At 45.6% G+C, this 21,678-nt stretch overlaps 1 protein-coding gene across 2 annotated transcripts in view; it reads right to left on the bottom strand.

The window, feature by feature from the left end:
• The window catches only part of LOC306769372 (RAS guanyl-releasing protein 2-like), a 95,546-nt gene that overhangs the window by 36,363 nt on the left and 37,505 nt on the right, over positions 1-21,678 (bottom strand). For both annotated transcript variants that reach the window (XR_013771677.1, XM_079257957.1), the window contains exons 4-9: positions 15,615-15,671; positions 15,183-15,314; positions 14,694-14,844; positions 12,606-12,779; positions 3,766-3,882; positions 3,063-3,344 (exon numbers count right to left, since the gene is read on the bottom strand). Coding sequence is in view for 1 of the 2 variants with exons in the window: in XM_079257957.1 (XP_079114083.1) it covers positions 3,063-3,344; positions 3,766-3,882; positions 12,606-12,779; positions 14,694-14,844; positions 15,183-15,314; positions 15,615-15,671 (913 nt within the window). In the remaining variant the exon portion in view is untranslated. The remainder of the gene's footprint in view (positions 1-3,062; positions 3,345-3,765; positions 3,883-12,605; positions 12,780-14,693; positions 14,845-15,182; positions 15,315-15,614; positions 15,672-21,678) is intronic.

The following is a 21,678-nucleotide window of genomic DNA, read 5'->3' as shown; positions in this document are numbered from 1 at the left end:
CCGTTCCACCTCATCATGATGAGAATCTTCCGTTCCACCACATCACCATGAGAATCTCCCGTTCCACCTCATCATGATGAGAATCTCCCGTTCCACCTCATCACCATGAGAATCTCCCGTTCCACCTCATCACCATGAGAATCTCCCGTTCCACCTCATCACCATGAGAATCTCCCGTTCCACCCCATCACCATGAGAATCTCCCGTTCCACCTCATCACCATGAGAATCTCCCGTTCCACCTCATCACCATGAGAATCTCCCGTTCCACCTCATCACCATGAGAATCTCCCGTTCCACCTCATCATGATGAGAATCTCCCGTTCCACCACGTCCCAAAGCTGCTCTGCTGGATGTAGATCTGGTGACTGTGGAGCCGTTGGAGGACAGTGAACTCATCGTCATGGTGGAGATGATGTGAGCTTTGTGACATGGTGCATCATCCTGCTGGAAGTTTCCATCAGAAGATGCTACACTGTGCTCAGAAAGGGACGGACATGGTCAGCAGCAGGACTCAGGTAGGCTGTGGAGGTTAATGACATGTCTTCCTCATTCTGCTGCTCAGTCCTCTTGTCTGCATGACTACATGCATTGAGTTGTTGTTGTGTGATTGATTTATTAGTTGTGTTGACAAGCAGTTGAACAGCTGGACCTGATAAGTTGCATGATGTGAATATAACACATCTGTCTATTTATATGAAATAAACATAATGAAAACTAACTGACACTGAGAGTTTTGCTTCCTTATTGGAGTCTTGAGGGCTCTATCGACCTTCCCTCCATCTTATTGCTGCAAACCAAACAAGACTCTAGTCCGATCAACTCCAGCCAACAAGAGATAATTGTGTATTGACTCCAAACAGAAAACTTTCGGTTTGATTCTCAGATTCAAAACCTGTGAAGTTCTTTTCTGAAAACAATAAAGGCGGCCAGTAGCGAGCTCACACCAGCCCTGGCAGCCAGGCTGAGTAATTGATCTCCTGGGATTGTTTTAGCTCGCAGTCTCAAATACAGGAAACATCTGCCAAAATATACTGAAACACACACACACACACACACACACACACACACACACACACACACACACACACACACCTACAGGACCTATAAGGCAGTGGTGCTACAGCTGCTCCTTCACCTTCCTGTGTTTACTTTAAAGTGTGTCACATTTCAACACAACTAGAGTTTATTTTTTAAAGAAAAGTGTTTTGGGAGCTGTTTATTTGCAGTGGAGGTTTCCATCGCAGCTGTAATGGCCTGTGGTGTCTGACAGATGCTGAATACTCTGCAGCAGAGCGCAGTAAAAGCAGAGAAGTAAATCAAACAGGAATGAAGTCTGACATAACTTAATTATGTTCTGAGGAACAGTTGCTTTTTATGCTTTAATAAGAGATCTTTTTTTTTTTTCCTTCCCTTTGAGAAACACATTCTTCCCAAGAACAAATGATCATTAAACACAAAACAAATGGTTGAAACAGCAATTAGAGCGGAGCTGTGATAGCAAACATAAAGGGCTTTTCATCAGTCATATCCTTCAATGTCGTTTCAAAGCCACGGCCGCTGACAGCCACGTTTTGAGCCCAGAAAGGGAACAGACAATGAAATCTCTCTGTAATTAAAGTTCCTCTTCTAGTGACTGTTCCTACAAACTCTTCTCTGATCATTAGAAAGCTCTCATTTACTCATTTACCACATGCTGGTTGCTGATTGGACGACCTGTCCTCATCTCTGGTGCACCTTTAGCTCCATTCAAATGGTGCAAAACTGACTTTGCAGTTTCAGGCTCGAACATGAGCTGGAAACCCAAACTGAAGGTGATCGATACCTATACACACTCTCACTTTATTAAGTTCACCTGTTCTGTTCAAACTGCTGGTTAACACAAATCTACAAGTCAGCGTGTAGTCATGTCGACATGGTGAAGATGACCTGCTGAAGTTCAAACTGAGCATCAGAATGAGGAAAAAAGGAGATCTAAGCTTGTCGGTCTGAGTGTTTTCACACACAACCATCTCCAGGGTCTCCAGAGAAGGTCTAAAGAAGAGAAAACATCCAGTTGGAGCAGTTGTCTGGACCAGAATGTCTGGTTGGTGTCAGAGGTCAGAGGAGACTGGTCAGACTGGTTGGAGATGATGGAAAGACAAAAGGAAGTCCAGTAAGAACTGGTTCCAGCCAAGATCTGCAGAACATCATCTCTAAAGACACACAACACGTCCAGCCTGGAAGCAGATGTTCTCCAGCAGCAGAAGACCACAGCGGGTTCCCTCCTGTCAGTAAGAACAGGAAACTGAGGCTACAATTCACACAGACTCACCAGAACTGGACAATAGAAGATGGAGCAACACTACCTTAGTCATAACATGACGTGGTTTAACCTCCACAGCCTACCTGAGTCCTGCTGCTGACCATGTCCATCCCTTTCTGAGCACAGTGTAGCATCTTCTGATGGAAACTTCCAGCAGGATGATGCACCATGTCACAAAGCTCACATCAGTCATGTCACATCATCTTAAAACACACTTTTTTCATAAGAGAATGTCTTTTTAAAAAACACTAAAATGTGTTTTGACCTTTTTAAAACATGACCCACTGCTTCACTGGAAAACAGTATCTCTGCTAATTTTGTCTTTAGGATCATTTTATTTTAATAAGATCATCTTAAATTGAAAATGAGAGAAAACAAACAGTCATTTTAACTTAAATTATTATCCTGTGTGTTTAAAATCAACTTGTCTGTTTCTGAAAGTCATTCTCTCACTATTCTGATCATTCTGTCTGAATGCTTTACAATTAAGTGTTGATTTTTCTGAATATTGGCTGCATATAATGGAAGTCTGCGTGGTTTTATTCCAGCTGGCTGCAACAGCGTGTCTGAACGCGAGCCAGAAGAAAGTGTCCATTTCACCGACTCCTTCGTCTTTTTTAGCGTCTTTTGATCAGGAAATGTTTTGGAAATCTGTCACACTTCACAAGGACAAACATTTGCAGCCTCTCTGATTCAGAATGAGATTGTCTGCAGATCAAATGGTTATTCGACTCGTCCTGGCCAGACTCTGAACTCACCGTGAGCAAGTTGAGCAGGTCTGTGTTGGCGTCGATGCTGGGCGGCGTGTTCTGGATGAGCGCCAGCTCCTGAAGGATGGCGTACAGCTGCTGGGTTTTCGCCAGGTTGACCCGAGTCTTCTCTTTGTCAGCCCAGTCCGGCAGTGCCACGTGCACGGCGATCAGGTCTTTAAGGTGAACGCCAAGTATGGGGAATCTGAAGCCCAAGCACTCGGAGAAGCGCTTACGGTAGTGGCTGTAGTTTCCACACGAGGTCACCAACTCAATCAGGTTGCTAAAAATCTGTGAACACAAAGGGAATTAAAGTAGTTTCAAGCTACAGGAATCACATCAGGCTATTCAAACAGGAAGTTTTACAGAGTCTCAAGACAGATTTGCTCAAATATTCTGTGAAACTTTGCTACAGATGGAGTTACATAACCGAACAGACACTGGAACTCCCCCCCAACTGTTGCATCCAACTTTCTAGTCAAGTGGCTGAAGCTCACTTCTCTAAAAAGACAGAACGTAGGAGTAATGGCACCGCTGAGCAGCCTGGCAGCTCACACAGAAGAGATGCAGTTTGATGTATCAAGATTCAATATCACATGCGAGCTAAGTGCATCGACGTGTGGTGAACATTGGATTTGTCTGGCAGGGTTTTTGACTGCGGATGCCAGAAATAGATGAGGGATAACTGGGAGGGCGAGCGCAGCTACTGCACCTTGTTGGTCTCCGCGCTGATGTGAGACTGCGTGTCTTTGAGACGGGAGATTGAGCTGTTGCTGAGGCCGCCCACCACCGCCATCAGAGTGTTGAAGTTCTGCAAATGCAGCAGTTTCTGTCAACAGAAGGAGGAAAATGTGGAGAGAGAGGGTGAAAACGGGCAGAGTTGTGATCTGGTAAATCGCTGCCAAGAGAAAATATTTTAGGAAGAATGAGGAAAAGTTCCAACAAGAAGCAATGCTGCGCAGAATAAAAACCAAAAACAGAATGCAAATCTCATGGACCCAGATACCATTCCCAGGAGAAGATAAAACAACGTGTCAGATGATGAAACTGACACATTTTATCATTTCATGTTAAACATGAGGTGATTGTGAATCTGATGCAGCAACATATCAGTAAAATGTTTAATCAGGAGCAACAAAAGGATGGAAAACTAAGTGGTTTGACTAAAAAGATAACTGGAGGAGAATTTGATGAATAATTATGTGTAAGTGGTAAAAGGTCAGAAATAACTGGATATAAAAGGAGCATTTCAGAGAGGCAGAGTCTCTCAGGTGGAAAGATGAGCGATGGTCCACTAACCTGAGACAAACTGGCACTAAATAGTCAAATTATTTAAAAAAGTTTCTTCAATGTAAAACTGGAGTTTGAGATCCCTGGTCTTGTTTCTAAAGAATCAGAAGGAATCTCTGTATGCTGGGGGAAGGCTGAAAGTCAAACTGGAGGCTGGTTAGCGTGGGGTCCTCAGGCAGCACTGCATTAAAACAGGAAAGTACTGCATGGACTGCAGAAGACTTTGAGTGAGCAGGTTAAAGCTCCATTAACCAGTACATGGACTCCGGAAGAGTCCATAAACCAGTGTGAACCCAGTTCATTTTGAACTCCACACATGCAGGTTAAAGCTCCAGGATCCAGAAACACGTCGTCTTCTCTGGACCAAAGCTCATTTAAAATGTTCTGAGTGGAAACCTGGATGAAGATGTGGAATTGTTTGTGGACAGCATGGACGGCGTGTCCTGCAGACTAAAGAGGAGAGGGAGCATCCAGCTTGTTATCAGCCTGCATCTCTGATGGGATGGGGTTGCATTAGCGCCGATGGCGTGGGCAGCTTCCACATCTGGGAAGCTCCATCAACGCTGAAACATCTGCTCCCATCCAGACAACGTCTCTTTCAGGAAGACCTTGCAGGTTCCACCATGCTGGACCACATCCTGATGGTGGAACAGGAGAACTGGTCTGCTGCAGTCCAGTTCTTTCACCAGTACAAACATCTGGAGCTTCATGGAAGCAGCTGGAATCCTGCATCAGACCAGGAGGAGACAACATTCCTCTCATGAACCTCCAGCAGCTGCTCTCCTCACTTCCCAGATGTTTCCAGACAGGTGTTAGCAGAGGAGATGCTAACGATGCTAAACCTGGAGCTACTTTTTACAGACGTGTTGCTGCATCAGACTCACAATTAGCTAATTTTTTCCATGAAATATTAAAATATCTGAGTTTCATATGTTACTTATCTTCTAGTGGGAATCACATCTGGCTTTCTGAGATTTGCACATCATTGCATTCTGTTATTATTTACATTTCACACTGCTCTAACTTCTTTTTTTTTAACTTGGGGATTCGGTCAGATGCAATAAAAAAGTTTGTGATAAACACATTAAACTAATTATGGAAAATCTCCACACAGCTGAAATACACATCAACACATGAATCTAACATGAATGCTTCGTATTTATCATGAGCGTTCCCTTCTTTCTCTATCAAAGTTTGGCGAACTCTTAATGAACGGCTCTCAGCGGGGCTCCACGATGCCCTTCAGCCTGCTGGCATCTCACTGAAAATCAATGGGGGGGGGGGGGGGGGGGGCTGCCACAGGGGATCATTTGATCCATCTCAAACACCCTCTTTTGGAATCAATTTGCAAATCAGGATGTGAAAGGCAGGCCCCTAAATTTCCGAGAATGGGTTTTAGTTGCATCACACGTGCACATGAGCATCAGAAACACCAGAGCAACATTTCATCCTCAGCTCCTTCTGAGAGGAAGCAGAAACGTTTGCAGCAGTCTGAGACCGGCTGGGAGGAAGGGGAAATATGGCGGCTCTGAACTGAAATGCAGTTTAAGGCTGCATTGTGGGAAAAAGCCACATCTTTAATCATAATGTTAGTTTGCAGTCAAGAAAACGAGCATGAGGCGTTCCCCATTGGGAGCTATAATGCCACACATCCAGCACCCTGAGGGAAGCTTTCGAAATGTCAAGAGCTTCAAGACTACCTTCTGTGCTGCCTCCGAATATATCCGAAAGCAGCTTGAACTTCATTTTTTCTCCCTGCACGTGCAGAGCTCCAAGCTACTTCTCCTACTTGACAAAGATTGAAGCAGTTTTAAATAAGACAAGAACAATGTGTGATGGTGTGTCAGACGTCGGTAGATATGCTCCGGATGGATGCAAGGTGGTGCAGGAGAAGTGACCCCCTCCCACGGTGAAAACAGTAAACACTGATTGCAGTTGAGCATGACGAGGAAACTCACTAATGAACTATACAGAAGTAAGATTCCAGACGTGAGTTTAGTAATAAACACACATCACCTCCGTTTGTGTTCTTTGAAGGTGAAAGCAAGAAGAGCTGAGTGTGTATAAAAGAGATAAAATTACATTTAATCTCATGGCTGCAGCAAAATACATCTGAAAATAAAAAGCAGACTCAAACTTTACATCAAGGTTTCAGTGGCATTTAAGAGGAATTTTAAGAGCTGATTGAAATGTAGGACTGAAAGGTACAGGGACACGAAGATCTGACAACAAATAAACATTATCAGTTGTTCACAGGCAACATGTTGTACAGCCACTTCAAAAACACCATGAATAAAGTGAAATAAGCTCTTTCATAGACTCCCTGACAATGTATCAGGTTCACCAGAGTTCTGGGTCAGACCTCCAACAACGACTTTATTCTTACTGTTAAAGATTCAACCAGGTGTTGGACACATGTATCTCCATGTTGAAATGAAACATCACACAGTGACTGCACATCACCATGAGAATCTCCCGTTCCACCTCATCATGATGAGAATCTCCCGTTCCACCTCATCACCATGAGAATCTTCCGTTCCACCTCATCACCATGAGAATCTTCCGTTCCACCTCATCACCATGAGAATCTCCCGTTCCACCTCATCACCATGAGAATCTCCCGTTCCACCTCATCACCATGAGAATCTCCCGTTCCACCTCATCACCATGAGAATCTCCCGTTCCACCTCATCAAGATGAGAATCTCCCGTTCCACCTCATCATGATGAGAATCTCCCGTTCCACCTCATCATGATGAGAATCTCCCGTTCCACCTCATCACCATGAGAATCTCCCGTTCCACCTCATCACCATGAGAATCTCCCGTTCCACCTCATCACCATGAGAATCTCCCGTTCCACCTCATCACGATGAGAATCTCCCGTTCCACCTCATCATGATGAGAATCTCCCGTTCCACCTCATCACCATGAGAATCTCCCGTTCCACCTCATCACCATGAGAATCTCCCGTTCCACCTCATCACCATGAGAATCTCCCGTTCCACCTCATCACCATGAGAATCTCCCGTTCCACCTCATGATGAGAATCTCCCGTTCCACCACATCATCATGAGAATCTCCCGTTCCACCTCATCACCATGAGAATCTCCCGCTCCACCTCATGATGAGAATCTCCCGTTCCACCACATCATGATGAGAATCTCCCGTTCCACCTCATCACCATGAGAATCTCCCATTCCACCACATCACCATGAGAATCTCCCGTTCAACCTCATCACCATGAGAATCTCCGTTCCACCTCATCATGATGAGAATCTCCCATTCCACCACATCACCATGAGAATCTCCCGTTCCACCTCATCACCATGAGAATCTCCCGTTCCACCTCATCACCATGAGAATCTCCCGTTCCACCTCATCACGATGAGAATCTCCCGTTCCACCTCATCATGATGAGAATCTCCCGTTCCACCTCATCACCATGAGAATCTCCCGTTCCACCTCATCACCATGAGAATCTCCCGTTCCACCTCATCACCATGAGAATCTCCCGTTCCACCTCATCACCATGAGAATCTCCCGTTCCACCTCATGATGAGAATCTCCCGTTCCACCACATCATCATGAGAATCTCCCGTTCCACCTCATCACCATGAGAATCTCCCGCTCCACCTCATGATGAGAATCTCCCGTTCCACCACATCATGATGAGAATCTCCCGTTCCACCTCATCACCATGAGAATCTCCCATTCCACCACATCACCATGAGAATCTCCCGTTCAACCTCATCACCATGAGAATCTCCGTTCCACCTCATCATGATGAGAATCTCCCATTCCACCACATCACCATGAGAATCTCCCGTTCCACCTCATCACCATGAGAATCTCCCGTTCCACCTCATCACCATGAGAATCTCCCGTTCCACCACATCACCATGAGAATCTCCCGTTCAACCTCATCACCATGAGAATCTCCGTTCCACCTCATCATGATGAGAATCTCCCGTTCCACCACATCACCATGAGAATCTCCCGTTCCACCACATCACCATGAGAATCTCCCGTTCCACCACATCACCATGAGAATCTCCCGTTCCACCTCATCACCATGAGAATCTCCCATTCAACCTCATCACCATGAGAATCTCCGTTCCACCTCATCATGATGAGAATCTCCCGTTCCACCACATCACCATGAGAATCTCCCGTTCCACCACATCACCATGAGAATCTCCGTTCCACCTCATCATGATGAGAATCTCCCGTTCCACCTCATCATGATGAGAATCTCCTGTTCCACCACATCACCATGAGAATCTCCCGTTCCACCTCATCATGATGAGAATCTCCCGTTCCACCTCATCATGACGAGAATCTCCCGTTCCACCTCATCATGATGAGAATCTCCCGTTCCACCTCATCAGGATGAGAATCTCCTGTTCCACCTCATTACCATGAGAATCTCCCGTTCCACCTCATCATGATGAGAATCTCCCGTTCCACCACATCACCATGAGAATCTCCGTTCCACCTCATCATGATGAGAATCTCCCGTTCCACCTCATCATGATGAGAATCTCCTGTTCCACCTCATCACCATGAGAATCTCCCGTTCCACCACATCACCATGAGAATCTCCCGTTCCACCACATCACCATGAGAATCTCCGTTCCACCTCATCACCATGAGAATCTCCCGTTCCACCTCATCACCATGAGAATCTCCCGTTCCACCTCATCATGATGAGAATCTCCCGTTCCACCACATCACCATGAGAATCTCCCGTTCCACCACATCACCATGAGAATCTCCGTTCCACCTCATCATGATGAGAATCTCCCGTTCCACCTCATCATGATGAGAATCTCCTGTTCCACCTCATTACCATGAGAATCTCCCGTTCCACCTCATCACCATGAGAATCTCCCGTTCCACCACATCACCATGAGAATCTCCGTTCCACCTCATCATGATGAGAATCTCCCGTTCCACCTCATCATGATGAGAATCTCCCGTTCCACCTCATTACCATGAGAATCTCCCGTTCCACCACATCACCATGAGAATGTCCGTTCCACCTCATCATGATGAGAATCTCCCGTTCCACCTCATCATGATGAGAATCTCCCGTTCCACCACATCACCATGAGAATCTCCGTTCCACCTCATCATGATGAGAATCTCCCGTTCCACCTCATCATGATGAGAATCTCCTGTTCCACCTCATTACCATGAGAATCTCCCGTTCCACCTCATCATGATGAGAATCTCCCGTTCCACCACATCACCATGAGAATCTCCGTTCCACCTCATCATGATGAGAATCTCCCGTTCCACCTCATCATGATGAGAATCTCCCGTTCCACCTCATCACCATGAGAATCTCCGTTCCACCACATCACCATGAGAATCTCCCGTTCCACCACATCACCATGAGAATCTCCGTTCCACCTCATCATGATGAGAATCTCCCGTTCCACCTCATCACCATGAGAATCTCCCGTTCCACCTCATCACCATGAGAATCTCCCGTTCCACCTCATCATGATGAGAATCTCCCGTTCCACCTCATCACCATGAGAATCTCCTGTTCCACCTCATCACCATGAGAATCTCCGTTCCACCACATCACCATGAGAATCTCCCGTTCCACCACATCACCATGAGAATCTCCGTTCCACCTCATCATGATGAGAATCTCCCGTTCCACCTCATCACCATGAGAATCTCCGTTCCACCACATCACCATGAGAATCTCCCGTTCCACCTCATCACCATGAGAATTTCCCGTTCCACCTCATCACCATGAGAATCTCCTGTTCCACCTCATCCCAAAGCTGCTCTGCTGGATGTAGATCTGGTGACTGTGGAGCCGTTGGAGGACAGTGAACTCATCGTCATGGTGGAGATGATGTGAGCTTTGTGACATGGTGCATCATCATGCTGGAAGTTTCCATCAGAAGACGCTACACTGTACTCAGAAAGGGATGGACATGGTCAGCAGCAGGACTCAGGTCAGCTGTGAAGGTTAAACCAGGTCATGGTGGTACTGAGGAGGCCAGGGACTGAACTGGAGACTCATCAGACCAGCAACGTTTCTCCATCTTCTATTGTCCAGTTCTGGTGAGTCTGTGTGAATTGTAGCCTCAGTTTCCTGTTCTTACTGACAGGTTGGACAGTTTCTGTGTTCAGAGAGTTTATTCTGCATATGTTGGTTGCTGAGATGTTTCCTGTCTCTCATACACCTAATTAAAACATTCACCGAAAGTCCTGTATATAATTATCTGCAGAACTGATATGTAGTTGTACTTCTGGTCACTGTCAGCATCTGTCCACGCCCCCCACGGTGTCACAGCTTAATGAAACAGCAGAACAAGTCAAAGTGATCATCATCAATGTGAGCAAGACACTTGGGAGAGATCCGCTTGGCTTGCTTGACGACAGGTGTGGGGGACACTGATGTATTCTGACAGAGCAGGTGAAGACACCTGCTGAGGCTCTGCTGAATAAATCCCGGATGACTGATACCTCAGCTGCAGAGAGAAATGAAAATAATAATAACAACACTGGGAACAGTATGAGACTTATTAATTAATTAATGATGGAGAGAAGGCAAGGATGCATTCACACACAGCACTGCAGACTGAAACACGGCAGATGAGTGAATCGAGGTAAGTCTTCCCTTCTGACAGACCAGAGTAAATGAACTGCGATTAAACCAATCACAGTGAAGCCCAGGGTGCCGTTTAAAGGATGTTTGTTTCGCCAGAGGAGGAGACGAGTGGAAACAAATTATTAAAGAAGCATTGAGGGAAGCAGCTGCCAGTTTCGTTTGTGGGACAGATGAGGTTTTGTTCTCATTAGGTGGGGAGCAAATTACCACATATGATTATACCTGATGAGCACAGAAATGACAAGCTGCGAAACAAAAGCTCGATTTGCCAGTTTAAAGCAAGGCTGGCGTTTCCCATCTTAAATCCTTCACGTACTCAGACAAGCATGCAGAGTTGGTGCAGGATAGCTGATGGCATGAAGCAACTGTACGACGCTTCAGGTCAACATGGAGCAAAATCTCTGAGGAAAGTTTCCAACACCTTGATGAAGCATCACACCAAGAATCAGGCCAGTTCTGGGGAGAAAAGGGGTCCAACTGGTGCTAAAGGTGAACCTGATAAAGTGATCATAGTGTTTATGTCCACCAGGTTCACCTCAGTAGAGCAAAAAGCTGAAAATGGATGCTGTGTCTGTGTTCAGCTCATCATCTACATGCAGAAAAGGCCTCTGCAGACCTCTACAAGCTGCTGGAGAACCAGGTATGTTGGAGCAACATCTAAACCATGAAGGGTAGTGGTCCTTTAGGGCTGGAACGGGACATCCCGCCCTGAGACGTCATCAAAGTTTAGCTTTTTGTAAACCTAGTTCAGTAATGTATCAGAATCCAGAGTGAAAAAGTGAGTTTTCCTGTTATTTTTAGCAAGTGAGGGAGAAGCAGAGAAGATCTCACATGAGCAATCTGTTGCATGAAAATCACCAGATTAGCACCTCCAGTCATCCCATTCATACTCCTGGCTTAAAGTTCTCTCAGGCTGGGATGTGCCAGCTACGGCCACCACCAACTGATTCATCCTGATCCAGATCTGATTCACAGCAAAGAGATGAAACATCAGAGAAGATCAGCAGCAAAGAAGCACATGAGAACATGCGTATACTCTGTATTCCTACAGCAGAGCGAAGCCAGAAAGAAGCTGAAACTGACTCCAGTGGCTGCAAAATGCTAAAACATGCAGATGTGCGTCTGGAGCTACTGCGAGACGCGAAACGCAGACATCTGGACCTTAAAACGCATCTCAGGGCTGATTTTGCATCAAACATAATCAGGAATTGGGAGCAGAAGCAGAGTTATAGTTTATGATTGACTCAGCGAGACATCCATCGTGAACATAAACACAGTGAAAAGAGAAGCAGGCGTCGGACATCAACAGGGCCTGGTTTTATTAGACTAGGTCTGGGTCTTCTCTGCTACCACTACTGGTTTTCTTTTCACACATCTGGTTCCATCTAATGGGAGATCATGAGCTTAACATTGGCTGTGTGCATCTAAATGACTCTTCCCCTCCTGCCTGGACCTCTAGGTTTCCACAGACACGTTTAGTCCCGCCCACCCTCCCGTTTTCTTCATGTTACGTCCTCCTGTCTCGCTCTGGCCCCAGGCAATCACCTTCTCCTGCTCTGCTTGCTTTGCTCCCTGAACCCCAGAGCTTTCTCCAAGCTGATCTCATGAGCCCGAGCAGACAGACCTGTGCCACTCTGATGAAATGGGCGATGACAGCAGCTCTCTGCGGGGCGGTGGGCTTGCTGAGCACCATAAGCTGGATCCACTGGGAGACGCTGTTAAAGAGCGTGATGAAGCGCTCCAGGATGGGGTTATCCACCGTGCAGCCGTGCATCACAAAGCTGTGGTAGTCCTGGAACTAAAAGAGGAAGTAAAGTGTCTCGCAAATGTCACTTATTCAAAGAGAAAGAAGAAGTACAGGAACAGCAAACAACTTACCCACAGACCAACAACTGTTTACACAAACAATTTATCACGTATATAAGATGAAATATAATACATCATCATACTCTGAGAAAAAAATGTGGTCCAACTGCTAAAGTTTACGTATTTCAATGAGATGATGAATTTCCATCCAAGTGAATGACACAAAAACCTGCAGGATGGTGGCTGACGCAGTGGGTGACCCCTGAGTTAGAGCAACCAGTTAAGCCAACATGCACGTCTTTAGACAGGAGGGAGGAAGCCGGAGCACCAGGCCAGAACGCGGGGAGAACATGCCAACTCCTCACTGTCAAATATTATATATAGAATATATGGTATTATATATGATGATATAACATATACCATCATATGTTGGATGTTATTGATCACGTAGGATATATAAATGATTATTTATCATGTATAACATCTGTGTATGGTTGTGGTTCAGATGCTGGTGGCGGCGTTGAGACTACAATCAGGTGTGTGTTTTAGGACTTGTTAGGATTTATAGCTGGGAGTGTGTGAAGACTGGTTTTTAAAGTGCAAATCTTGTTTTTATGTGATAAACTGCTTTTTTTATAGCAACTGCTTTATATGTTTGATTTGATTTGATACCATATGACACATGATGATAGATTTTATATATTACATTATATATGACAACATATAATATGACATATAATTACATATATTTTTCATATGATCGTATTATTTATACTATATGACATATAGTAATATAACATATCATTTATATGTCATATATAAAATTATGTATAATACACATGATAATAATGAAATATCTAAGATATGATACATGACATGATGTAGAGTCTAATAATGATGACATCAGACATGTTTGTGTTTTTCCTTAGTTTCAGGTTTCCTGTTTTATTTTGTAGTTTTTCCTGTTTGGTTCTCTTGTTTGTTGTTTAGCTTTATTGATTTCCTGTTCATTGAGTTCACCTGGTCTTGCTTCAGTTCATTCCGTACACCTGTTTCTTGTTTGGTTCCCCAGTGTATTTACACCCCTCAGTTTCAGTTCTTACTTGCGGGATCATTTTGTTGTGCTTTGTTGTTTGTGTAAGTCCCCTGAGTGCCTCAGTTTAATTAAATTAGGCTGGAATCTGCAACCCTGTTTCCCCCATCTCTGCATTTGGGTCCACACCTTTCACCTTCCTCACCGCCACCTTGACACATGATATAATCATATGATGGCTGCTGATCCGAGCCAATCAGAGAAGAGCCCTCTCTCCTACACTTTTAATTTGCTTTTCATCCCGCTGTCATTCCTGGCTGAGCTTCAGCTCGGAAGGAATGACCACAGACTGCGCAGATAGACATAAATGTTCCACATCTAGAACTCTGTTGTGTCACATGTTGTTCATCTCCGGTTGTTTTCAGAGTTTCCTCTCTGAGTCATGTGACTGTAATTTGCTGGTGTTTGTCGGGAGGATCGTTCACTTAAATTAACGTTTCATGATTTCTTCAGCTTCATAGATAATTAACATTTAATCATAATAATTAGTCACTTCCAGAAATACTTCAGTTTCCAGTAATGCTCAGTCACACGATTTCCTTCCTTTTAAGGCTGTTTCTGTCTTAAAGGAGGCCCGACAGTTTGGAGAAATCCCGCTGCCACCATACTGGACTATTTTATCTAAAGTACGAGTCGTCAAACATTAAATCTCTGTTTGGCCCCAGAAGCAACTGGAAGAGAAAACAGCTTCCAGACAGTCTGGTGAAAGTTTTCATCCCTACTGCTGCGTGTTGCATGAAACACTGAACTCCCAGAGAATCCAAAGAATCCCAGAAATGTAAACATGACGCTGGATGTGTAGCTCAGACTGACCAGGATCTTGCAGAAGGATTTGTACTCCAAGTAGGTCAGGTGTTCTGCCAGCTCGCATGAGTCGAGGTGGTCAAACAGCAGGGACATTTTCCTCTTCTTGGACACAGATGGGACACGCTGAGTCACCTGCCGTTTCCATTTATATGATGGCCTGAGAGGAAGAAAAACAGCAGTTTTCGCTTTACTGGTTTACTGGAGCAGAACCGTAAAATTTACCAGGACTGACTTTATAGCTGCAGGAATAAAATAGTCAGAAATGCAGAAATATGCATAATTTCCACAGAAAAATAAGACAAGAAAAAAAATCATTAAAACCTCTAAAAACCATTCAAGTCAGATTCAAGTTCAAATCCACCAAAGATTCATCCTGTTTTACCTGGCAGGTCGGTGAGTGCACGGAGAAACGGGTTTTACAAACAAGTGACAATGACAAGTCGTCCAGGAGTAATAAAACAACATGCTGACCCTGACATCCGCTATTTAACTCACACACTGTCCAGGTCAATGAGCTGACTCTGGCTCTCATTGCCTTCCGTGCTCAGGAGGTCTTTATAGTCTTTGATCTGGTCCGCAAGGTCCGGGTTCAGATTGAACTCTGCAGGAAACTCAGAGATCCAGTACCTGGAAAAAAAGGCCAAAGGCAGCTGAACGGACAGGTGGGAACATATGCCGGGAGAACCAAAGGAAAACAGATCTGCAAGCTTTTCACCCAGAATTACTACATGGTTCTTTTCACCAAATCCCAGGATTTCTGTTGTGAACATCAACATTTCCAGGCAGCAACACACATCAATCAAACGCATCAAGCTGAAGGAAAACTAGAAGAGGATGGAGGGGAGCGAGAGATGGCGGATGGAAAGAAGAAAGACGGGAAAGGAGAAGTGAGAGATGAAACGTCAGGAAGAGAAAACTCTTCATTACTTAACAAGGTGGCAAATTTTTGTTCGCTGCTTGCCGGTGCTGCTCTCTTCTTGGGATCTGATTCCCACGTCAAGGTACATCATATCTGCACCTGTCTCTGACTGGTCTCTGACTGGTCTCTAACTGGTGTCTAACTGGGCTTTTACTGGTCTCTGACTGGTCTCTGACTGGTCTCTGACTGGTCTCTAACTGGTGTCTAACTGGGCTTTTACTGGTCTCTGACTGGTCTCTGACTGGTCTCTAACTGGTGTCTAACTGGGCTTTTACTGGTCTCTGACTGGTCTCTGACTGGTCTCTAACTGGTGTCTAACTGGGCTTTAACTGGTCTCTGACTGGTCTCTGACTGGTCTCTGACTGGTGTCTAACTGGGCTTTAACTGGTCTCTGACTGGTCTCTGACTGGTCTCTAACTGGGCTTTAACTGGTGTCTAACTGGGCTTTAACTGGTCTCTGACTGGTCTCTGACTGGTCTCTAACTGGTGTCTAACTGGGCTTTTACTGGTCTCTGACTGGTCTCTGACTGGTCTCTAACTGGTGTCTAACTGGGCTTTTACTGGTCTCTGACTGGTCTCTGACTGGTCTCTGACTGGTGTCTAACTGGGCTTTAACTGGTCTCTGACTGGTCTCTGACTGGTCTCTAACTGGGCTTTAACTGGTGTCTAACTGGGCTTTAACTGGTCTCTGACTGGTCTCTGACTGGTCTCTAACTGGTGTCTAACTGGGCTTTTACTGGTCTCTGACTGGTCTCTAACTGGTGTCTAACTGGGCTTTAACTGGTCTCTGACTGGTCTCTGACTGGTCTCTAACTGGTGTCTAACTGGGCTTTTACTGGTCTCTGACTGGTCTCTGACTGGTCTCTGACTGGTGTCTAACTGGGCTTTAACTGGTCTCTGACTGGTCTCTGACTGGTCTCTAACTGGTGTCTAACTGGGCTTTAACTGGTCTCTGACTGGTCTCTGACTGGTCTCTAACTGGTGTCTAACTGGGCTTTAACTGGTCTCTGACTGGTCTCTGACTGGTCTCTAACTGGTGTCTAACTGGGCTTTAACTGGTCTCTGACTGGTCTCTGACTGGTCTCTGACTGGTGTCTAACTGGGCTTTAACTGGTCTCTGACTGGTCTCTGACTGGTCTCTAACTGGGCTTTAACTGGTGTCTAACTGGGCTTTAACTGGTCTCTGACTGGTCTCTGACTGGTCTCTAACTGGTGTCTAACTGGGCTTTTACTGGTCTCTGACTGGTCTCTGACTGGTCTCTAACTGGTGTCTAACTGGGCTTTTACTGGTCTCTGACTGGTCTCTGACTGGTCTCTGACTGGTGTCTAACTGGGCTTTAACTGGTCTCTGACTGGTCTCTGACTGGTCTCTAACTGGGCTTTAACTGGTGTCTAACTGGGCTTTAACTGGTCTCTGACTGGTCTCTGACTGGTCTCTAACTGGTGTCTAACTGGGCTTTTACTGGTCTCTGACTGGTCTCTAACTGGTGTCTAACTGGGCTTTAACTGGTCTCTGACTGGTCTCTGACTGGTCTCTAACTGGTGTCTAACTGGGCTTTTACTGGTCTCTGACTGGTCTCTGACTGGTCTCTAACTGGTGTCTAACTGGGCTTTAACTGGTCTCTGACTGGTGTCTAACTGGGCTTTAACTGGTCTCTGACTGGTCTCTGACTGGTCTCTAACTGGGCTTTAACTGGTCTCTGACTGGTCTCTAACTCGTTTCTGACTGGTCTCTAACTGGGCTTTAACTGGTCTCTAACTGGTCTCTGACTGGGCTTTAACTGGTGTCTAACTGGGCTTTAACTGGTCTCTAACTGGTCTCTAACTGGGCTTTAACTGGTGTCTAACTGGGCTTTAACTGGTCTCTGACTGGTCTCTAACTGGGCTTTAACTGGTGTCTAACTGGTCTCTAACTGGTCTCTAACTGGTCTCTGACTGGTCTCTAACTGGGCTTTAACTGGTGTCTAACTGGGCTTTAACTGGTCTCTGACTGTTCTCTGACTGGTCTTTAACTGGGCTTTAACTGGTCTCTGACTGGTCTCTGACTGGTCTCTAACTGGGCTTTAACTGGTCTCTGACTGGTCTCTAACTGAGCTTTAACTGGTGTCTAACTGGGCTTTAACTGGTCTCTAACTAGGCTCTAAATGGGCTTTAACTGGTCTCTAACTGGGCTTTAACTGGTCTCTAACTGGTCTCTAACTGGGCTTTAACTGGTGTCTAACTGGGCTTTAACTGGTCTCTGACTGGTCTCTGACTGGTCTCTAACTGGGCTTTAACTGGTGTCTAACTGGGCTTTAACTGGTCTCTAACTGGTCTCTGACTGGTCTATGACTGGGCTTTAACTGGTGTCTAACTGGGCTTTAACTGGTCTCTGACTGGTCTCTAACTGGGCTTTAACTGGTCTCTGACTGGGCTTTAACTGGTCTCTAACTGGGATCTAAATGGGCTTTAACTGGGCTTTAACTGGTCTCTAACTGGTCTCTGACTGGGCTTTAACTGGTCTCTAACTGGGCTTTAACTGGTCTCTAACTGGTCTCTAACTGGGCTTTAACTGGTCTCTAACTGGTCTCTAACTGGGCTTTAACTGGTCTCTAACTGGGCTTTAACTGGTCTCTAACTGGTCTCTAACTGGGCTTTAACTGGGCTTTAACTGGTCTCTAACTGGTCTCTAACTGGTCTCTAACTGGGCTTTAACTGGGCTTTAACTGGTCTCTAACTGGGCTCTAACTGGTCTCTAACTGGGCTTTAACTGGGCTTTAACTGGTCTCTAACTGGTCTCTAACTGGTCTCTGACTGGTCTCTAAATGGGCTTTAACTGGTCTCTGACTGGTCTCTAACTGGGCTTTAACTGGTCTCTAACTGGTCTCTGACTGGGCTTTAACTGGTCTCTAACTGGTCTCTGACTGGTCTCTAACTGGTCTCTGACTGGTCTCTAACTGGGCTTTAACTGGTGTCTAACTGGGCTTTAACTGGTCTCTGACTGGTCTCTGACTGGGCTTTAACTGGTGTCTAACTGGGCTATAAATGGGCTTTAACTGGTCTCTAACTGGGCTTTAACTGGTCTCTGACTGGTCTCTAACTCGTTTCTGACTGGTCTCTAACTGGGCTTTAACTGGTCTCTAACTGGTCTCTGACTGGGCTTTAACTGGTGTCTAACTGGGCTTTAACTGGTCTCTAACTGGGCTTTAACTGGTCTCTAACTGGTCTCTAACTGGGCTTTAACTGGTCTCTAACTGGGCTTTAACTGGTCTCTAACTGGTCTCTAACTGGGCTTTAACTGGGCTTTAACTGGTCTCTAACTGGTCTCTAACTGGTCTCTAACTGGGCTTTAACTGGGCTTTAACTGGTCTCTAACTGGGCTCTAACTGGTCTCTAACTGGTCTCTAACTGGGCTTTAACTGGGCTTTAACTGGTCTCTAACTGGTCTCTAACTGGTCTCTGACTGGTCTCTAAATGGGCTTTAACTGGTCTCTGACTGGTCTCTAACTGGGCTTTAACTGGTCTCTAACTGGTCTCTGACTGGGCTTTAACTGGTCTCTAACTGGTCTCTGACTGGTCTCTAACTGGTCTCTGACTGGTCTCTAACTGGGCTTTAACTGGTGTCTAACTGGGCTTTAACTGGTCTCTGACTGGTCTCTGACTGGGCTTTAACTGGTCTCTGACTGGTCTCTGACTGGTCTCTAACTGGGCTTTAACTGGTCTCTGACTGGTCTCTGACTGGGCTTTAACTGGTCTCTGACTGGTCTCTGACTGGGCTTTAACTGGTGTCTAACTGGGCTTTAACTGGTCTCTAACTAGGCTCTAAATGGGCTTTAACTGGTCTCTGACTGGTCTCTAACTGGGCTTTAACTGGTCTCTGACTGGTCTCTGACTGGGCTTTAACTGGTGTCTAACTGGGCTATAAATGGGCTTTAACTGGTCTCTAACTGGTCTCTGACTGGGCTTTAACTGGTGTCTAACTGGGCTATAAATGGGCTTTAACTGGTCTCTAACTGGGCTTTAACTGGTCTCTGACTGGTCTCTAACTCGTTTCTGACTGGTCTCTAACTGGGCTTTAACTGGTCTCTAACTGGTCTCTGACTGGGCTTTAACTGGTGTCTAACTGGGCTTTAACTGGTCTCTAACTGGTCTCTAACTGGGCTTTAACTGGTGTCTAACTGGGCTTTAACTGGTCTCTGACTGGTCTCTAACTGGGCTTTAACTGGTGTCTAACTGGTCTCTAACTGGTCTCTAACTGGTCTCTGACTGGTCTCTAACTGGGCTTTAACTGGTGTCTAACTGGGCTTTAACTGGTCTCTGACTGTTCTCTGACTGGTCTTTAACTGGGCTTTAACTGGTCTCTGACTGGTCTCTGACTGGTCTCTAACTGGGCTTTAACTGGTCTCTGACTGGTCTCTAACTGAGCTTTAACTGGTGTCTAACTGGGCTTTAACTGGTCTCTAACTAGGCTCTAAATGGGCTTTAACTGGTCTCTAACTGGGCTTTAACTGGTCTCTGACTGGTCTCTAACTGGGCTTTAACTGGTGTCTAACTGGGCTTTAACTGGTCTCTGACTGGTCTCTGACTGGTCTCTAACTGGGCTTTAACTGGTGTCTAACTGGGCTTTAACTGGTCTCTAACTGGTCTCTGACTGGTCTATGACTGGGCTTTAACTGGTGTCTAACTGGGCTTTAACTGGTCTCTGACTGGTCTCTAACTGGGCTTTAACTGGTCTCTGACTGGGCTTTAACTGGTCTCTAACTGGGATCTAAATGGGCTTTAACTGGGCTTTAACTGGTCTCTAACTGGTCTCTGACTGGGCTTTAACTGGTCTCTAACTGGGCTTTAACTGGTCTCTAACTGGTCTCTAACTGGGCTTTAACTGGTCTCTAACTGGTCTCTAACTGGGCTTTAACTGGTCTCTAACTGGGCTTTAACTGGTCTCTAACTGGTCTCTAACTGGGCTTTAACTGGGCTTTAACTGGTCTCTAACTGGTCTCTAACTGGTCTCTAACTGGGCTTTAACTGGGCTTTAACTGGTCTCTAACTGGGCTCTAACTGGTCTCTAACTGGTCTCTAACTGGGCTTTAACTGGGCTTTAACTGGTCTCTAACTGGTCTCTGACTGGTCTCTAACTGGGCTTTAACTGGTGTCTAACTGGTCTTTAACTGGTCTCTGACTGGGCTTTAACTGGTCTCTAACTGGTCTCTGACTGGTCTCTAACTGGGCTTTAACTGGTGTCTGACTGGTCTCTAACTGGGCTTTAACTGGTCTCTAACTGGGCTTTAACTGGTCTCTAACTGGTCTCTAACTGGGCTTTAACTGGGCTTTAACTGGTCTCTAACTGGTCTCTAACTGGTCTCTAACTGGGCTTTCACTGGGCTTTAACTGGTCTCTAACTGGTCTCTAACTGGTCTCTAACTGGACTTTAACTGGGCTTTAACTGGTCTCTAACTGGGCTTTAACTGGTCTCTAACTGGTCTCTAACTGGGCTTTAACTGGGCTTTAACTGGTCTCTAACTGGGCTTTAACTGGTCTCTAACTGGTCTCTAACTGGGCTTTAACTGGGCTTTAACTGGTCTCTGACTGGTCTCTAACTGGGCTTTAACTGGTTTCTAACTGGGCTTTAACTGGTCTCTAACTGGGCTTTAACTGGGCTTTAACTGGTCTCTGACTGGGCTTTAACTGGTCTCTGACTGGTCTCTAACTGGGCTTTAACTGGTCTCTGACTGGGCTTTAACTGGTCTCTAACTGGTCTCTAACTGGGCTTTAACTGGTCTCTAACTGGTCTCTAACTGGGCTTTAACTGGGCTTTAACTGGTCTCTAACTGGTCTCTAACTGGTCTCTAACTGGGCTTTAACTGGGCTTTAACTGGTCTCTAACTGGGCTTTAACTGGTCTCTAACTGGGCTTTAACTGGGCTTTAACTGGTCTCTAACTGGTCTCTAACTGGGCTTTAACTGGGCTTTAACTGGTCTCTAACTGGTCTCTAACTGGTCTCTAACTGGGCTTTAACTGGGCTTTAACTGGTCTCTAACTGGGCTTTAACTGGTCTCTAACTGGTCTCTAACTGGGCTTTAACTGGGCTTTAAC

Source organism: Telmatherina bonti (assembly GCF_933228915.1).
Source record: "Telmatherina bonti genome assembly, chromosome: 18".
Classification (NCBI taxonomy): Eukaryota; Metazoa; Chordata; class Actinopteri; order Atheriniformes; family Telmatherinidae; genus Telmatherina; species Telmatherina bonti.
Note: the sequence above shows the minus strand (reverse complement) of the source record. Positions and strands in the feature narration are given on the sequence as shown.